Below are 18,794 nucleotides of genomic sequence, written 5' to 3' on the forward strand. Positions count from 1 at the left end.
AAATAATTAACTGAATAATTGATAATCGGTCAACCAAAAATTACTTATTGAGCACCTAAAGGGCAAGGAGTGTTAAATACATCCAAGAAATCCCTCAATAAAATTAACATATTACAGCTGGTACTTAGTCATCTAAGGTAATGTTTTCAACTATGTCCTTGTTGAAATAGGAGGGAAAGAAAAAAGAAGGGAAGAATAAAAAGGAAAAGCAACCCAGCTTTGAAGCAAAGAGCCAACTCCAAAAAGGAAGAAGTACTCTTTGAACTTTTAAAGCAGTAATTCCCCAGTTTTAACGGGCAATTTGTTGAAATCGCCAGGCCTGATCCTCCAGGATACGATTCAGTTCTTGTGGGTAGAGCTGCACGTGTTTCTCCAACATGTGCCCCATGTGGTTCTCATGCACACTGAAGTTTGAGATCCACTCTCATGAGGAATATTCGTCCAAGTTCAGATTTAATAAAGAATATCAAGATATCAGGTAATAACACAAATTTCAAAGTCTCAGGTAATTAGTCCCAGACATGTATCTTTAGTAAGATTTTAGAATTAGTGAGCTGGCATTTTAAACAGAATATTCGTTTATGCACATTATCCTTTGCAAACGAATTCAAGACTTCAATCCCTTTTCATATACATAAAAGACGTTAGGATATGGAATGGTTTTCAGGAGAGTAAGTCAGCCATGAGAGTTCACAGCTCATGTAAGCTCAGAAAACATAAACAAACTGGTTGAACTTACTTGTGCATTTTGGTAATGAGCATTCTGAATCTCTGCAGAAGGCCAGGACAGGAAAAGCAGTCCTGCCGCATGTCTGGATGGAAATGAATGATCAGAGCCGTATGGGAAATCTTTGGGCAACTATCAACACCTCACGTCAATCAGTTTAGCAGCACTCTTTAAAAAATATTATTTGAAAAAAATATGTATTTGCTTCTCAAGTCACTGTCAGAAAATGTCTCCTAACAAATGCCAATGCCACGATAGTTTCCAGCTCCTTCTTTAGTAACATAATGCTGCAGTGGTCAAGAAAATAAAGTACAGAGATAATATGGTGATGGATCCGGTTCGAGTGGTTTCAGGGTTTTATTAGTAGGTGTAGCAGAAAAAAGAAACAGAGCAAGAGAAATCATGGAAAGAATCACTTTCTCAAGTCTGTTGCTCCAAAATTTCCAGAGACTGTTTCCAATGTCAAAAAAGTGATAAGGCTCCAGAAGAATAAATGTTGCATGGACAGGCAATAACTATAATCATGTTAACTGCAACCCACATGTGAATCTTTTGTAACTTTTAAAGAGATATTTCTAAAGTAACAGAGAAATTTTGCCCCACACAATACTTATCTTTGTTGCCTTTGCTACTAAAAAAATAAGCCTAAGTTCCCTTCACTATTAAGACCAAGAGCAGCAAGAGATGGATAAAAAAATACAGATGAACAGGAAACAATGGAAGGAAATTATCATGGTGGAGCTAAAATTCTGTATTAAATGACTTCTAGAGCAGCTAGACAAAGTTTCCAAACAACAGAATTATGATGAGAATCATCAGCTTTACTAATATCAACAAGGAGGACTGAATTAAGCCAGTCTGAAAGATGGGTTAGATCGCACAAAGAAGTAAACATGTATTGAGCAGGTATTATGTGCTGGAGTTTTCATAATCCAGTGTTTTTCATGACAAGTGTTTTTAAGGTACAGAAACTGAGGTACAGAGAAGATAAATACCCTACTTAACACCAAATGGCTAGAGATTGGCAAGTCTGAGATTTGAATCTGGAATTGCTGATAACTGATGATTTTCCCCACTACATCTCAATTTGTGGACAGAGCCTATGAAGTTCAACCCCAAAAATGCGTTTAATTTGTACAGGATTTGTTGAAATACTCTGACTTATGTTTAGATGAAATATATCCCTGGGTATAGGTTACTAAGAAAGGCTAATCAAGGGCTTAAAGGAAGAAAATGTTTTCGAGTGGTAGTAACTCTAGCATATATTGTTAAACAAAACATATGAGAGTTAACTGTACTCTATAACTGTAGTCTCATTAAAAAGGCGGTGAAGTTGTAGAATCTTTCATACAAATTAAGAACACTTCTATGTTCCAGTTCTCGTTAATAAAGTTTACTAATTGCATTCCTTAAAAACTGGATCACTAATGGTAAATTCCTATTATTCTAGATCCTGATTAAAACAGAGAACAAAACCATAAAAGTCTGTTTAGACTTAACGGTGGCTCAAGGAACATTCAGTCATACCAATCTTCTCCCTGTTGTGTGCAAATAATCCTTGGCTTTTGTTATCTTGCTTTTTGGTTTTTTTTAAACCTGTGTACAACCTAATCCTTCTAAATGAGACCTAGACACTATGAAACTGGAGTGAAAGACATTGCTTGTGTCTTTACAATGGCTGTGTGTGGAGGCAGCCCTTTCCTCTATCTTCAGCACAGAGGTGCACATGCTTTTATTTAATCAAATGATCCACAGACACTACAAAGAAGAGATAATGACAGCCTGGAATGACTGTTTTGTGCTGCAAAGCTTGGAGCGTGGAGCAATTATTAGCTCAATCCCAGGCACAGGCATGTTCTATCTTTCCCTTTTCCTGCTGAGTTTATTCCAGTGAATTGCACCTGGATGATAAGTCCAACAAGTAGATTTGTTCTACAGTCCATCCATCCGCTCAAAGCAGGATTGCCTTTACAGAAAACCCTCCCAGTGCTTTGTCCAGCCTAGTTTGAAGTGTCTCATCTAATAAAGCTTCGATCCCTTTTTTTCTTAGAAGATGATTCACTGGCCCTATAATCCTTAGAGAAATTCTCCAGGTTTTTATCTTTAAACCTTCTTTCCTATTTCTACTGCTTTTTGATACAATTTACATTGTCAGGAAGGTATTTATGTTTACTTCAGATGTTCTAACTACCCTCTCTAAACTTAACTGGCCAAACAAATGATCTTAAGCTTTTACTATATTTGCTCAAAATATATACTAATAGAAAAGCACCACATAACTTGTAACCCTGTTGGTTTGCTGAAGTAATCTATAGGTTTCTACCAATGGTATGGTAAAGAAATAATGAGTCCTGTGTTTGACTTACAGAGACATTTTTTGAGACTTTAAATTAAAAGTTAATTTTTTTTCCTGAGGGTCTTACTTTCACACCTATTGATAGAAATAATACCTGAACTTTTCTTGGGTGTATGTCATATACATTTGAGTTGTTCAGAATGTAAGCACTTCCGCAAAGGATCACATTCTTGTTTTACAAAGGCAATATCTCTTCTCCTTGGTCCTTTAACCATACTTCTGTCTGATCCTACCACAAGGTAGTGCTCTCACATAACTCTGGATTGTTCTCTATTCTATGCACTCCTTTTCACCCATTTCATATTACGATCCATTCTCCACTTTTTTGTATGAGGTATCTTGGCATAGCCCAGCCTTCTCCATTTAAACAATATTAAAATCTCTATTTAATTCACTACAATGCTCTCTTAAGATGGATTGTTCAATTAGCTCTCAGTCATCAGAATCTAAATGTCTAGTCAATGGAGATAACTGAGAAGGAACTTAAATGTACTAAATATTTGAAAGAACTGCACTGAATTACCATCCTTTAATGGGAAGTTAAAAGTCTTTAATGAAATTCTGACTTAGAGTAATCCAATTGGCTTCACATATTTTTATTACTCTCATGAGAAACACGATAATTGCCATAACCACTGCTTAATGTTTTGTGTCCTAAGATACCATATTTTGATAAATTATAAATGGCATGCTTTTGGAAAAATTAGAATATCCCTTTATCATTTTTCTTTCCATTATTCTGCTCTCAAGAAAATTAAGATACAGCAAGTAGCACTGACATTCGTTGAGCAAGTTCTCAACAGGTTTAGTTTCACTCAGTGTAACTCAGGTACTGTCTCCTGGACACGTGTATTAATCCTTAAAAATAAGCTGTTAAATTTTTCTTTCAAATTGCATTCTGTTTAATTCATGAAGCACACATACTCTCTTCATGTAAGATTTTATCTGAGCTGTTAGGTTTTCTGCATATCTGAAAATGTTATGGGAAACCTCTTTTCATATACATCTCCTCTAAAAGTTCATCAGAATACAAACATTGCTGGGGCAAAGGTCAATGAGGCTGGTTATCAGAGTGACCTTTGACTGTGAATATGAAAGATCACATAGCAGGAAAAGGTAAAGATAGAACATGCCTGTGCCTGGGATTGAGCTAATAATTGCTCCACGCTCCAAGCTTTGCAGCACAAAACAGTCATTCCAGGCTGTCATTATCTCTTCTAAAGCAGACTTGGTCACTGATTTTCTGATTTTGTAAAATGGAACCTAAAATACAGCAACATCACAGCCCTGAAACACGTCTACTCATTGGTGGCTTAAGGAGCTGTGGAGGAGAGGGTCACATAACACAATAAGAATTTGAAAGGCTGTCAATGAAGACTAACTAAGGGGCAGCTCTACTTATATATCGCATCTCTATTCATCAACCCCAAAAGGAACTCAAGTGCTTTAAGTCTTCCCCAAAACATTTATTTCTCTGACATTCAGAAAGAGAAACATTGGCCCTGATCATACCATTTAGGTACTCCAGGGCAATGGCATCACTTCTCTGGGCCTTAGTTTCCTCATTGGTAAAATAAATGACCCCAAAAGGTTCTGCTTTTATGACTCCATTTGTTTGTCACTCAATATATGCTCAGAAGAAAGACAATAGACCACTGCACTTCAGATACAAAAAAAGCTATCTTTTAAATGTGCATATTTGATATTCTAAAATAAGACAGTTGGGCTTCCCTGGTGGCGCAGTGGTCGAGAGTCCGCCTGCCGATGCAGGGGACACGGGTTCGTGCCCCGGTCCGGGAAGATCCCACATGCCGCGGAGCGGCTAGGCCTGTGAGCCATGGCCGCTGAGTCTGCACGTCCGGAGCCTGTGCTCCGCAACGGGAGAGGCCACAACAGTGAGAGGCCCGTGTACCGCAAAACAAACAAACAAACAAAAATAAATAAATAAAATAAGACAGTTTAAGAGATTGAGAAAGGTTAATAAAGAATATTTAAGGATGGATACAACCAAATGGGAAGTACTGATAAGTGGAAGACTAATTTGGGAGTAGAAAGTGAAAAGAAGATGCTGAAAAAAATCTTTTGAAAAGAAAACCCTTGAAAAGTAGTGTTTATGGAGTTGGTCCTGGTGGCAAGTCTTCAAAGTGATCATGCTGCATATTTGCTGCATGCAGAACAAACACAACACAGAACACCCCTGAATTCTGCTTGGTTGGCATATGAATTCACAGTAATTGTGGGTCTTAAGAAAACAGAGAAAAAAATTTTCCCAAAAGCCATTTTCCATTTAAAGTAATGGGACAATTCGAAAGTAGTCACTCTGTGTGTTCAGGGATAATGCATGAACCTATAAGAGGAAATATTATTATTTTACCAATGATACAGAATAACATCAGTGAAGGCAGCCATCAGTAGACTGAAAGGAAATGAAGAGGTTATAATAACTAAAGTGAGCTCACACAAATACAAGACTGCAAAAAAAAAAAAAAAATGTGTGTGGAGGAGGCAGAAGATAAAGAGATGTGGGTTTACTTGCTCATTGGTCAAGTCGATGCATGACTTAATCTAGTACCTGCCAGTCGGCTTATGAGACACTGCAACAAATCTTAAAATTCTCAAAGGAGAAATGTAGTTTTCAGTCATGAGCAGTTTAAGAGCCAAGAAAAGAAAATGGCAGGGCTTCCCTGGTGGCGCAGCGGTTGAGAGACCGCCTGTCGATGCAGGGGACACGGGTTCGCACCCCAGTCCGGGAGGATCCCACATGCCGCGGAGCGGCTGGGCCCGTGAGCCATGGCCGCTGAGCCTGCGCGTCTGGAGCCTGTGCTCCGCAACGGGAGGGGCCACAACAGTGATGAGGCCTGCGTACCGCAAAAAAAAAAAAAAATGGCCAAGTTCTATGAGTGTAGCATTTTCATTGCAGTATCTATTGCTAGGTAATCACATGCCAAGTGTGAACATTCAAAGAAAGAGGGAAACTTTTGAAGGCAAAGCAGTGAGTGCATTAGTAAAAATGCATAAATTATTAGCAAAAAGGCATAAATCACGCCTTGCACAATGCAGAATTAAAGCAGAGGAAAAGAATGACAGAACTCATTATGTTTAAGTCATGAAAGCATAAATAACATTAAATTGCAATGGTACTGAAAACAAGTTCTCTGTGGAATTTTCTTTTTTTCTTTTTTATTCAAAGCAAAAGCAGAGTTGCTGTTTTCTAATTCATAGGATTTTTTTTCCAAAGAAAAAATACTATCTAGTATGTATATAGTACAAGATCATTGTAATAGAAGTAAATTTTTCCCAGATAGATGGAACAGATTTTACAAGAAGGGAAAAAGAACCTTTATGGACCCTCTAGACAGTGCCATCATATTCCTGAAAGATGTGTGGGCCTCTAATTGTTAAAAATCTGGGATAAATTTGGGCCCACAAGGAACTGATTTCAAAGCAATATGTTAAATATATGAAGTTCTTAGTTTTTACAAATGAAGAGTGAGTCACCTAAATGACTTAGAATAAGTGTTAATAAAGAAGACAGGGCTTCCTGGTGGCGCAGAGGTTGAGAGTTCGCCTACCGATGCAGAGGACGTGGGTTCGTGCCCTGGTCTGGGAAGATCCCACATGCCGCGGAGCGGCTGGGCCCGTGAGCCATGGCCGCTGAGCCTGCGCGTCTGGAGCCTGTGCTCCGCAATGGGAGAGACCACCACAGTGAGAGGCCCGCGTACCGCAAAAAACAAAAACAAAAAAAAAGAAGACAAATGAATACATCTCTCTGAGAACCTATTTTAAAAAGGGAATTTCTTAATTCACATTTAACTCTCTAAATAACTATTCAGAACCAAAAGTCAGGAACATTAAATATAAAGGATTTAGACATTACCCTCCGAAAGAAAGACTTCACAGAGAAATAAGATCCAACCACTTCGTTTTCTGAGAGTTCCTAAAAATAAACAAATATTTAGCTAAATTTTGAGGTGTTTTGAGAATACTTGATTGGCTCAGCAAAATTAAGACAAGTGAAAACCCTAAAATCATATATGCTAAAGACACTTTGGATGTTTATAAACTGTAAGTTTTTTCTTTTTTTGAATAAAGTTTTTTTATTTCAATTAAAGTTTGTCTTATTCATATTTGACACAATGGTAGTAAAGTTTAGAGGATTATTTCTGTAATTTTAAAAGAATATACTTACCTCTTTATTAGCTGTTGATTAATATATCTTTGTCTAACATTTTATTTTAAAAAGTAGAACTGCTTAAACATATTTTAAGATTCTGAAATAAACCAGATAACATCCATTCCTTTTAACAAAAAAATTTAATACCACAGACCTTCAGAGCATTTTTAAAGAATGATAACAGAAATCTTATTTATAAACATATACCTAGTCAAATTTGGCTTAATTCCTTACTAAAAACTTCCTAGTTTTATGATATAACATTTAATATATAAGATATAAATTCCTTAGTTAACTGAAGCTCCCCCAAAATAATGTTAAAAATAAACGAATACTAAGACAAGGTGGCTATTTAGTTGGAAACAAAGCAATGGATTCATATTGGACATTTTATTACTTAATCCTCAGACTTTTATAAAGTGAAACCAATTTGCCTTTAGGAAATCAAAAGCACAGTTACTCACTTTTAAAGAGAACATTTAAATTACATGCATCCTTTAAACTTTCATGTTTTGCATCCTGTTTCTGGGTGTCAGTTATGGTAATATTATGGGAAACTGATGACAGTTATGAGAAAGCATCAGCCTTTGACACTGTGATGTAGAGGAAGCCGTTTTGTAATTTATTTGATTATTCCATGATTTTGTGTTAGCAACTAAGATGGTAGTGGTCCAGCACCTAGCATGATACTTAATTATGCATAGTAGGTGCTCAATAAATATTTGATTGACTGTTAGTCACATGGAATTTCATTTGCTTAAGGATATATATTTCTTTCAAAGTGATCCTTCCAAAAATCATATCAGAAAATAATAACAAACTGAAGTACTTTAGGGTGTGCAGCAATTTGAGTAATTTAAGTTTAGCTAGAATTATATCAGAGATCATCTATGCAATCTACCTGTGCTTTTTACATGAAATCTATTTCTTAATGAAACTAATTACATTTTCCTAAGTTACTTGTATACAGTCCGGTCAGGTAGCATACTAATGTCAGGGTCATCGGGAAAAAGTCTTGAGTTTAAGACACGATTTTATCATCACTACAGATTTATAATTCATTTACCCTTACAGGTATGGTTCTCATCTGCCACACTTAGCACACTGTTGTATCAGTTTCTGAAAAGAAAATTCTAAAAAAATACACTTACATTTGGACGTGAGGGCACAAACCTTAGATGGAATGATTGCAATTTTTTTGATGCTATGCTACTGTTTAACTCAAAGAAACCTTATTCTAGCTTTTGGAAAAGATGCAGCTTTTCCTATTCTACTGCCAATTCTCTTCTTACCTTGATTCCCAGTTCTCTTTTAATTAAGCAGCATGCTTAGCAAAATGTGGATAAATTTTAAAGTATCTTTTGAAAGAAATTATTTCTCGAAGCTTCTTACACAAATAATTTCCCCAGAGCCAATAACACAAATTATTTAGCTAACATTGAGTTTTTTCTCAATGTTTCTCAATTGCAAAATGTGTTAAATCAATGTGAAAGTCTTGGCTCTAGACTTGACAGTTACAACAATTAAGACAACCATTTAGCATTTAAAAATATTGTTACTTCATTTAAAGTTTAGGAGGTCTAAGGTGATCTAATACTGAAATTGCACCAACTCCATACTCACCATTCTTCCTCAGATGAACACCGAGGGCAATGATCTAATTATGTGATTAGTATGCAAAGAGCAAAATGAGATTGATGAATTGGCGGCGGGGAGGGGAGATTTTAATTATCAAGATTTAGAACTTACATTTCTCTGTTAAAATTTGAGAAACAAAAATACCAGTCACATTTGGATCCACTGAAGTCCCCAGGCTGTGCTTTTAATGCCATGTTTAACTACTTCTGTCATTATTAACTAAAATTTATATTTCATTTTACAACCCACATTGTCATGTAAATTTAGGTCTTTATTTCAAATGAAACAAGTTAATTTTCCTGTGGACGCTTTTGCCATTTACAGCTCTGATAAATATAAAATTCACAGCAAACTAGCCAAGGCCTTCTTTTCCCTAGAGTTTCTAATAATAACAATAACAGAAAACAATAATAATGAAACACCTGGAATTACGATAATGAGTTCTAAACAAAAGTGGTGATTTTAATATGGAGGGCAAGAAAAGCAGAATAAACTCTTCAAGAATCCCAGGGAAGACTTGTCCTAAATTATAATTATAGATATTTAGTTACACTTCAGTCTCCATCAAGACAAGAGGTTGGCAAGTGAGGGAAAGTGCCATTTTAAAAGTGCTAAAATTATAAAGTAACAACAAATGGAAACAGAACGAAAACCAGAGGTATCAAGTTGATGAAGGAAAATAACTGTAGTTATTCTGAATGATGAATTGTTGAACTATTTCTGCTGAGGTTTTGAATTTATTAAGTAGCAAGATCCATTGGTAATATTGTTTTTAAATCTATTTTTTGCCTCGAAAAAACCAACACAGACTAAGAAAATTTCTCCTCAAAGATCAACAATCCTTCTGTCAATCTAAGAGTTAATGAGATTTTAAATTTAAAAATCTAGAACATGTATTCTTTTTCTCAGAGAAATAAAACTAAAGGACAGTCCATTTTTTCCCATAACAAATGAATATGATGCTATTTTTCACCCTTCTATGTAAAATAAATCACAGAAATCTTCAATGTCTTTGCCATCAGACAAACAAGGATAGCCACTGAACTTTTATTGAAAGTGGTATCTTTTGTTAGCCTTAATATGTACAGGCCTTTAAACCCATTGCGTGTTGTTTTAATTCAGCAATTCTATGACACTCAAGACATTCACAATAGATTGGAAATTGTGAAGCCTGAGATTCCAATGTCAAAGTCAAGCCAGGTGGCAGTATTATTACACAGCATGTTTTTATAGGTGTATAATTTCCTTTTATGAATACCTCTATGGGCATTTAAGAGGTAAAAAAATGAATAAATTCATAAGTAAATAATTTTCATAGACTTTCCTGGTCAGACTGCAATCCGGTTATCAAAGCTGTGGCTCTCAGATGCCTCCGTCAAGTTGACTAAGCCTATCGATGTGTCATTGAAAACAGGGATGTGAAGTAAGTAGAACTGCACACCGAAACACAATTTTCTGGTTCCTCAAATAGATGTTCATATCATTTATACTCATTAAACATAAATATAATCCCCCTGCAACTCCCACTGTCCTTTCAAATATTGTTGAAGGGAGAGAGACAAGGTCAGCTCCCCAGAGGACCCACCAGGCTGAAGCCTGGCCTTGCTTTGTCTTTTATTTTTTTTAGAAATTTTACCTTAAGTGTTTCATATGTGTGTGTATGTTTGTAGATATGTATATATAAATACACGCATATGTGTGTATATATTGCTGTCAACCAGGGCTTGTCAACCAGTCCTTACAAAATTATGATTTAATTTCATTGTAAACATATAGGGGGCTTTAAAACCAATAAATCTCCTCCCGGTCACACTCAATTTAACATATATATACACATACATATGTATATACATATATGTATATCTAACATATATACATATATGTGTTAAATATATCTGATATACATTATATGTATATACATATATACCTTTGAATTAAAAAGCCATGTAATCTGTGAACCAACCCTTAGCTCCATCATCCTGGAGTCAAGTTATATTAGTTCCCTTCCCTTTGATTAGCCCAGAAAGGGTCTTGGGAAACCATCAGCTGACTTGGTAGCACATATTAGCAATGTGAAGGCCAGTCTATGACCCCAAATTAAACATCTTACAGCTAGCACGCAGGCATTATGGAATCCATCTTCTGCCTGAGATTACATTTTGTCCTTTCACTTTGTGCCAACTCATCCAGATTCTCTCCCCAAAGGACCCACAACATTTTAAAAATTCAACATGAGTGGTCAAATAAATGTAATGCCATTGTTACAGAAATCCCTGTAGTTATGAATTACAATACATAAAAATGTATGATATCTTATACCTGTGGGAAAACCCTGTCAAAACAGCAAGAAAAAAATCATCTCAATATAAAATTTAATTATGGCTCCATGTATTTTGAGGGGATAATCAAATATTTACTGACATTAAGCTATCTCTATTTTAAATAAACTTACTACAAATTTTAGGAGTGTAATTAATTGAGGTAAAAATACAGTCCTTTAGAATGCAAATGTTCATGCTATTAGCCCTTTGTTTATTGCAGCATTGTGGACTCTTAGAAGCCCTAATTATGAGGTTGACTTTATAGCATTTCCAAATAACAGAAATTTGGGAGGACAAAATTAATAGTAAGAATTTTTAAAAGAATTTTGTATTTCCTTCAAAAACATGTAAGCAACTAATTTTTTCAAATACATAGGCATAATCATTTGAAATGAGACATCAAAGAAAAGCCATTTTGGTCATTCACAGTTGAGAAAGTCAATGACCCATAAGGTTTTCATTTTTTTGCAATTTTTTAAAGATCATCATCTACGTATTATCAGGATACGAGGTCTTTGTAGAAAGGACATGATAATTGTTAAATAATGACTTTTTTCCCCACTATGTCTGACTGTGTGAGACACTTAAAAATGTGTTAATCTGTTTCTCTACCGTTTCTTAAATTAAGACACTTAGAGGTTTTCACTGATGCATTTTTAATGTGTCATCCAAGGTGTCAGGTTTAACTATGCCCTGCAGACTTACAGTGTTGAGAGTGTTCTCTAGTTTAAATTAACAATATCCTTGCCAAAAGTCTTATTATAAATTGCCTCATTCAACGAGTGAATAAAGTATTTTATAGTTCATTAAAATTATGCTAAGTGATTAAAATAAAATCTTTATAAAAAAGATATATTACTAAAGAAAATAAGCCATCAAGTAACAGAAGATATGCTAATGAGATGTCATCACATAGTCATATTATATTATTCAAAGGATGAACTCTCTTTAAAACAATTTTCAACTGTTATTGTTGAGAATAGAAATTGCAATGTGTATGTCTTTATATTATCACAATGGTTACTTCTCGTAGAATTAAAGTGATTTATTGAAAGCACATAAGTTTATTATCATACCCACTGATAAACTCATTCTTCTATGTTAAAACACACACAATGTAGTATAAAATCATTTCTGCTTGCCATCTATAGAGGCAATTATTTCATTATTTATTTTCCATTTTTTGTTGGACCCCCACAGAATTTATTCACAAAATTCATATACACCTTCTCTTCCAAGCTCATGAAACTTTCTTGTTGAATAATTTAGCCTTATAATAAATTATCAATGATAAGCTTCTTCTAAAGAATAAAATATTACAATAACTCAAAGCATCATCATTTCTCTGCCAAAATGCATTTTGTCACCTAAGTATAATACTTTGACCAGGATAATTATCCAGTTGCCCAAGTTTATGGAGACATCGATCCCTTTCTTCTTAAAATAACATTTTTCTACAACAGCTGAGTGTGGGCAGAATTAGAAATGTGCACAATGGAAAGTGTGCTTGTGGAAAACCAGAATGAATGTTTTAAAGGATGCTACTATCCCCAAAAGAGGAAACACTATGGAATCCATAATTATTTACTGGCTAACACACCATTTAAATATAGCATGTACTTTATACATTCTTCCTTTTCAGGGGTAAGTTTAGGTGTATGTTTTTCCTACTCATTATTAGGTGGTAACACATTTACTCCAAATAATATCTAAGTCTGTCCTGAACAGCAATTACTCCTCAAGTCGGCTCTTCACCTCTCTTGTTTTCATTAGTAAATACAACCCCACATTATGTGATTGCCACAGATTAGATTTCCATAGCAGAAAAAATCTGCTATCGGCAAGACAATGAAAATGAAAAGCAGATATTTAAGTAATGGAAAATTCCATGAGCTGATGAAATTGTATACAGAGGAGATGTGCATATTAAAAAGCTAACAATATCAATAAAGCACTTCCCCGCTCCATGGTTATATCACTTCTGAAAAAAACAAGCAAAGAAAAACTCCATACTGGAGAGAATATCTAACAACACTATCTGACTCTTATTGAAGTCTTTGCCACAAAGTGTATAATTCTCAGATCTCACCTTCACCATGGGTGCTCAAAGACAGGCAGCATACCGAAGCCCCGCTATAAAAAAGCAGACCTCATTCCCAGAAACCAAGATCCCAAAGAAGAAAATGACCTATTTATATGAAAACTTCACCTTTGACTTTGAGCATAGTTCTATCAAATGTAAAATACTTGTATTTAAGTGTCAGGCAAATAAATTATATTCTCTTTCCAAAAATAAAAGAGGAAAAATCTTTACTCACACAAGAATCTTTAAGGGGAAGGCTGAAATCGTTAGAAAAGGGATGCATTTCCACAACACAGTAACACACGCAACTACATGGTACAGTCATTTATCCCTTAGTTTCTCAGGAAGCACAATTTACTTGAACATTGTCCTCCCTCCTTCAATCCCTGGAGGAAAGCAGTCTCATTGTATGTGAAGGATGGCGGACTAGGTGGTAATTGAAATTTCAAACTTTCCCTGGATTTTGAATTTAACACTCTGCTCTTGTAACACTAATATGGATGAATACGGCACATGTTTTAGGGGACATTGACAAACTGAATGAATTATCAGGTATTCAGTATGTTCTCAATGGAAAAAAAAAAAAAACAAATGATTTTTTTCTACACAGCATTCAATATCCCCATTAAACTTTATAAAACTGAAAATCCCTTAGGCTAAAAACCCAAAAGCCATATTACCATGAACACTAAAATTAATCTCCCAATGAGTGCAGTTAGGCACAGGGAATTCTGTGTCATCAACGGCCAGCTAGAAAATTCACCAGTTTGAATGTACAATTGGATTATTAGTAATTAAAAACTCTAAGAAGTTTAGACATAAAAATAGTAAAGAGTAGATGTTTATTTATTTATTTATTGTAGATCAAAGGAAAAGACATGGATTTATGTTGACTTAATTGATCCTTAAAATTAAATTTAAATATAAATTAAATGAACTATTTAAAGAAGAATCTTTATGTTTGTTCTACCTCACAATAAAACGGATTATTCCCACTAAATAATACTAAAAACTATATAATATCCTGTTCTAGCATTACATGTTAACTACAACTGGAAGAGAGATATTGCTACATATTAATGGATTACAATGTTTTTACATAGATATAGTATAAGATAGACACAGAATGAAGAAAGCCAAATTACCTGAATTTTTAAACATATATACTTTCAATGTAACACTAATTCTTAAGTACAATTACAAAGAAAAAAGTGTAATACAAATATGAACAGCACAAACATTTCTTTAAGATTGCTGAAATTTTATTTTGGCCTGTAGAAAACATAGTGAACAGTAAGCCAGAAATATTCAGCAATTTTCCTTAATAAATGTTTTTAATTTTATTAAAATGATAAAGGTGATTTTTAACGTGGACCTGACCTTTCTATGATCCAAATTATCTTTTGGTCATTAATTCTACAACAACTGGGAAGAAAGTTTTTACAGTAAGAAATACTTGTTAAAGCAATTAAGACATTACCATAACTAAAAAATCATTTTGATAAGTATTTTCTTAATTCACAATAATGAAAGTGACAAAATCAAAGAAAAATTTAAGTAATAGCATGATTCAATCAGAATGGAAGAAAAAAGATTGTCATGTTCCAGGGTCTAAGAAAATGAATCACTATTCAAAAGGAATACCAACTTTTAAAAATAGAAATTTGAGCAAAAAAGATTTTCACAAATAAAATCCCTTTGATTTATTCCAAGGAGTAGTCATACAAAAGTCAGTTTCATCTTGATATTTATTTGTGTCCAGGAGTGGTATCACCACTGAACAAATTAGAAGCTTAGTTTATATCTTATATATTTTACAAGTTATAAGAAGAGCCAGAGCTTGGTAAGTTATAGGATCTATAAACTCCTCTCACTCCCAAGAGCTATTTATTTCTTGAAGTGAGAAGAGAAAATGATGGAAAATTGTTCTCATGATACACTCCAAAGATGTAGCAATAAAGGAATTTTTGAGTTTAGAAAATCTTAGACTCAGTTTTCAGTGAACAAAAACAGTAAATTACAGGGATCTTCCTTCTCTCTGGAGTTGTCCCTACCCTAGTGCCATTATTTTATACCTGATCTGGAGCAAAGGCATTTTCTAGACCCTGTGATACAGAGAACAGAAATCAGATGTTGCGACAGATGCTGAGAAGTGACCAGAGATTAGCAAGAGGATGATTTGGATGTGATTGATCAGTGTGATTTCTATTTACTTAAAAAGCATCACATGGTTTGCTTAAAGTTTATGGGGAAAAAAAAACAATTGAAGAGTGATGAAATCCTGAGGTATAGTTTAACGAGGCATGAGAGAGATTGGGAAAGCAGCTGATAGTGCTTCTCAACAAGAAAAGCTGAAAGATCACATGCTAAGTGTTACCTTACTTGATCTTTTCCAACTCTTCCTCATTAGCATTGTCTGTAAATGAAATAAAGCATTTTCATTATCTTATCACTCAAGTACAGGACAGGGCAGCCAATTGTTTTCTGGAGGAAGCTTGACATTTAAACAGCAAACGGTTTCCAGCAACAATTATACAAGACAAAAATTGTTTTTCACGTACAGGCAGCTAGAAGAAGCACCTTTAACATTCAAGCAGTCTTTCTGGTGAGAGTTCATTTCCTTTATTCTTTTGTACAAAGAGATGGGACAGTATATTTTAAATAGAATGGAAAATTTGAAATATCTTATTGATAGGAAAAAAACACACTAAGTCTCCCAATTAGCAATTGTTACTTTTGGTGGTGGAGGCTGATGATGTGCCATGACTTTACAGGGTGTATAATAACTTTTCTCTTCAAACTCATTCAAAGTCTGTTGCATTGGCGGCATATTAGAATTGTCTCTGCTTCCAGTTAATCTTTAATTACATCAGGGTTGACAAATGCTTTCGACTGAGAAAAAGTGCTGCATATCATGATGGCTATTAGTGGATCTTCCTGCTAAATGTTTAGCCATGATATATCCTTTAAACTAGTTTTTTCGTGTCATAGTAAGAGATATTTATGACTTCAAGTTTTAATTAAGGTTGATGGAGATTTGTGATGAGTGCCCAAGATCACTGGTCTCTTGCATAAAGTAACTCATAAAAATTCAATGACTTTTAATTTCCTCTCCAGTTTAAAAAAAATTCTCAATGAACACTGAGGTATTAACTTCCTGATAACCTCTTTACCCTCTCTTAGCTTTATCATTACTTTTAAGGCAGATGAGGGAATATCTGGAACAAAGAATACAGCTTATAGAAATGCTTGCCATATTTATATATCAAGGAAGTACACTCGTGCCTATAAGAACCCTGTCTCCTTCGGCAAAATTCACTATAAAGCAAGACCATTTCAGAAACCACTCATAAATTACAAAAATACAAAAAAGGAAAGATTTTAATATAAGAGTAAGTCATTTAGTAGGCAACCTTTGGCCTAAACCAAGACAAAGGAATTATGTAGAGGTTCTAGAAGGGGAAAGGAGAAATATCATAAAATTGTCAGGGTTAAGGATACATTCCTCTTTTCTGCAGATAGTGGTTTTATAGGTTACATTTTCTCTATATACACTCTGTGTTAGATATTGACCAAAATATGGAAGAGAAATAGACTTCCTAAGGTTACAACAGTTCCCAATTTTTTTCAAATGGAGTCAGGAACTGCAAAGTATTATTTTATATTTTTTCTAAGTACTAATGTCCAATTTATTCTGAAGCAAAACCCACCATCGGGTTAGGGAGATGGACGTTTAATAGATGTTCGTTGTTGATGTTAAATGAGTTAGTCGTCGTCATCACCACCACCACCACCACCACTTTGTCATCACTAAAAGGCAATTGGACACGAAATACTTTTGTGGTACGCCACGTTCATAAAAAACGCCCCGTGAAGAGTCAGGCAATAAATTTTCAACTTTCTCAGAAAGCAGAGTTTCAGTGAACAAAGAATCATAATTCCTAGGGACAATGTTCTGAGTCAAATCAGGTGAGAACAATTAACATAAGTAAATCAAAACGGAAAATCTCTTAAGTCATGGCCATTTATCATCATCAACTAGTATCAAAGAATCTTACAAAGTTCCATTTGGTAAGAAATGCTACTATGAAAAAGGGGCTAAGAACATGAGGAAGAGTTGACTCTCAGGGCAACACTATTCAATATTACACAGATTCACTACTGCTGGTCAAAGCCACATCCCCCCACTCAAAACTACTGCACGCGATTAACCTTCTACATGTAAGGCAAACTATAGGGTTGGTATTTTCCTGTCTTTCAAAATCAGTCTTACAAACAAGATACATGGTATTATTTTTCAGATTGGGACACTGATACAAACAAAAGGTCAGTGATTTCCCTACGTACCAGTATGAAAGATTTGGCAGTTACAGGGACCAATTCATTATTTTCCTGGTTCAGTTTCTAGGAAACTGGGTTTCTAGGGTTAAAGTAGATTCAGTAAAACTGGAATCAGTATAAAAGTTTTCTAAAAAGTGAATTTAACAGACATACTATTAACACTGTTACCTTTACTAACTGTGGGACACTTAGAGAAGAAAGATTGGGGAATGTTAAACATAGGAGATGAAGCAAATTATAGAAAAATAAGATTTATTTTTTGCTATTTGATCTTAACTTCAGCTGAGAAACATATGAATTTGTTTTTGAAAGTGTCATTATCTAATATTATAGTACCTTCAAATTCTTTATTAGCAACTCAACTTTCTTTGAAGCCCAAAAAATGGAATAAGTAGCATAAAAATATGGCCTATGAGCTGCAGAACTGATTATGTTTTTAAAAGATTCCACAATCTCAATCCATTTTTTGCTTTTCCCTTTTGTTGCAATGATTTTTTTTTAGGCAATTACATGACTACTATAGATATAAAAGAAAAATCATAGAATGGCTAAATACTATGGTAGATACATATTATAAAACATATATATGAACTGTTTATAGGTGGATATTTTTTCAAATGTTAGCTTATGGAATAATTCAGAAAATTTTCAAAAATAAACCATAGAGAAAAATATACTTTTTGAATTGGCACTAAAGATCAACTGAGGTTAATTCATATGTTTCTTGAAAGTTTTTACTTTTTAGCTTTAGCCAAGCAATTTGTTAGGTCTAGGTTATCTAAGAGAGTGTGTAACACAAATTAACTCACTTTTATTTCATAAATCCTCCAATGAAGAAAGCTGTGGATTGAACTCTGCTAGAAAAAGAGCCAGAAAGAACTCAAACACACTATCAGACCAAAATACCATAAATATAGGACACACATATATGCACTACACACTTTTGCAGGATCAAACAGGGCATGCATTCAAAACAGAAATGACAGTTGTGTCATGCAAGTCATCAACATGCCCCCCAAGAAGATTTTGGTTTCTCATACATACAACGCTGAAAATTAAAAAATATATATATCTGTCCACATCTGGAATCTTTTAAAAAAGACTCAATCATGACTCAATGGAGAATATTTTAATATAAGCAACTATGAAATACT

At 34.5% G+C, this 18,794-nt stretch overlaps 1 protein-coding gene across 5 annotated transcripts in view; it reads right to left on the reverse strand.

Annotated features, from left to right (window-relative positions):
• The window catches only part of MCTP1 (multiple C2 and transmembrane domain containing 1), a 533,762-nt gene that overhangs the window by 222,976 nt on the left and 291,992 nt on the right, over positions 1–18,794 (reverse strand). For 3 of the 5 annotated variants that reach the window (XM_065875059.1, XM_065875061.1, XM_065875063.1), the window contains one exon: positions 15,677–15,715. The exons of 1 other annotated variant lie outside the window; for it this stretch is intronic. In XM_065875059.1, the coding sequence (XP_065731131.1) occupies positions 15,677–15,715 (39 nt within the window). Of the gene's footprint in view, positions 1–6,960; positions 7,021–15,676; positions 15,716–18,794 lie in introns of all 5 variants that reach the window. One more of the 5 variants, XM_065875058.1, reaches the window with a different exon arrangement.

The sequence above is a fragment of the Phocoena phocoena genome, chromosome 3 (assembly GCF_963924675.1).
Source record: "Phocoena phocoena chromosome 3, mPhoPho1.1, whole genome shotgun sequence".
In the NCBI taxonomy this organism is placed as follows: domain Eukaryota; kingdom Metazoa; phylum Chordata; class Mammalia; order Artiodactyla; family Phocoenidae; genus Phocoena; species Phocoena phocoena.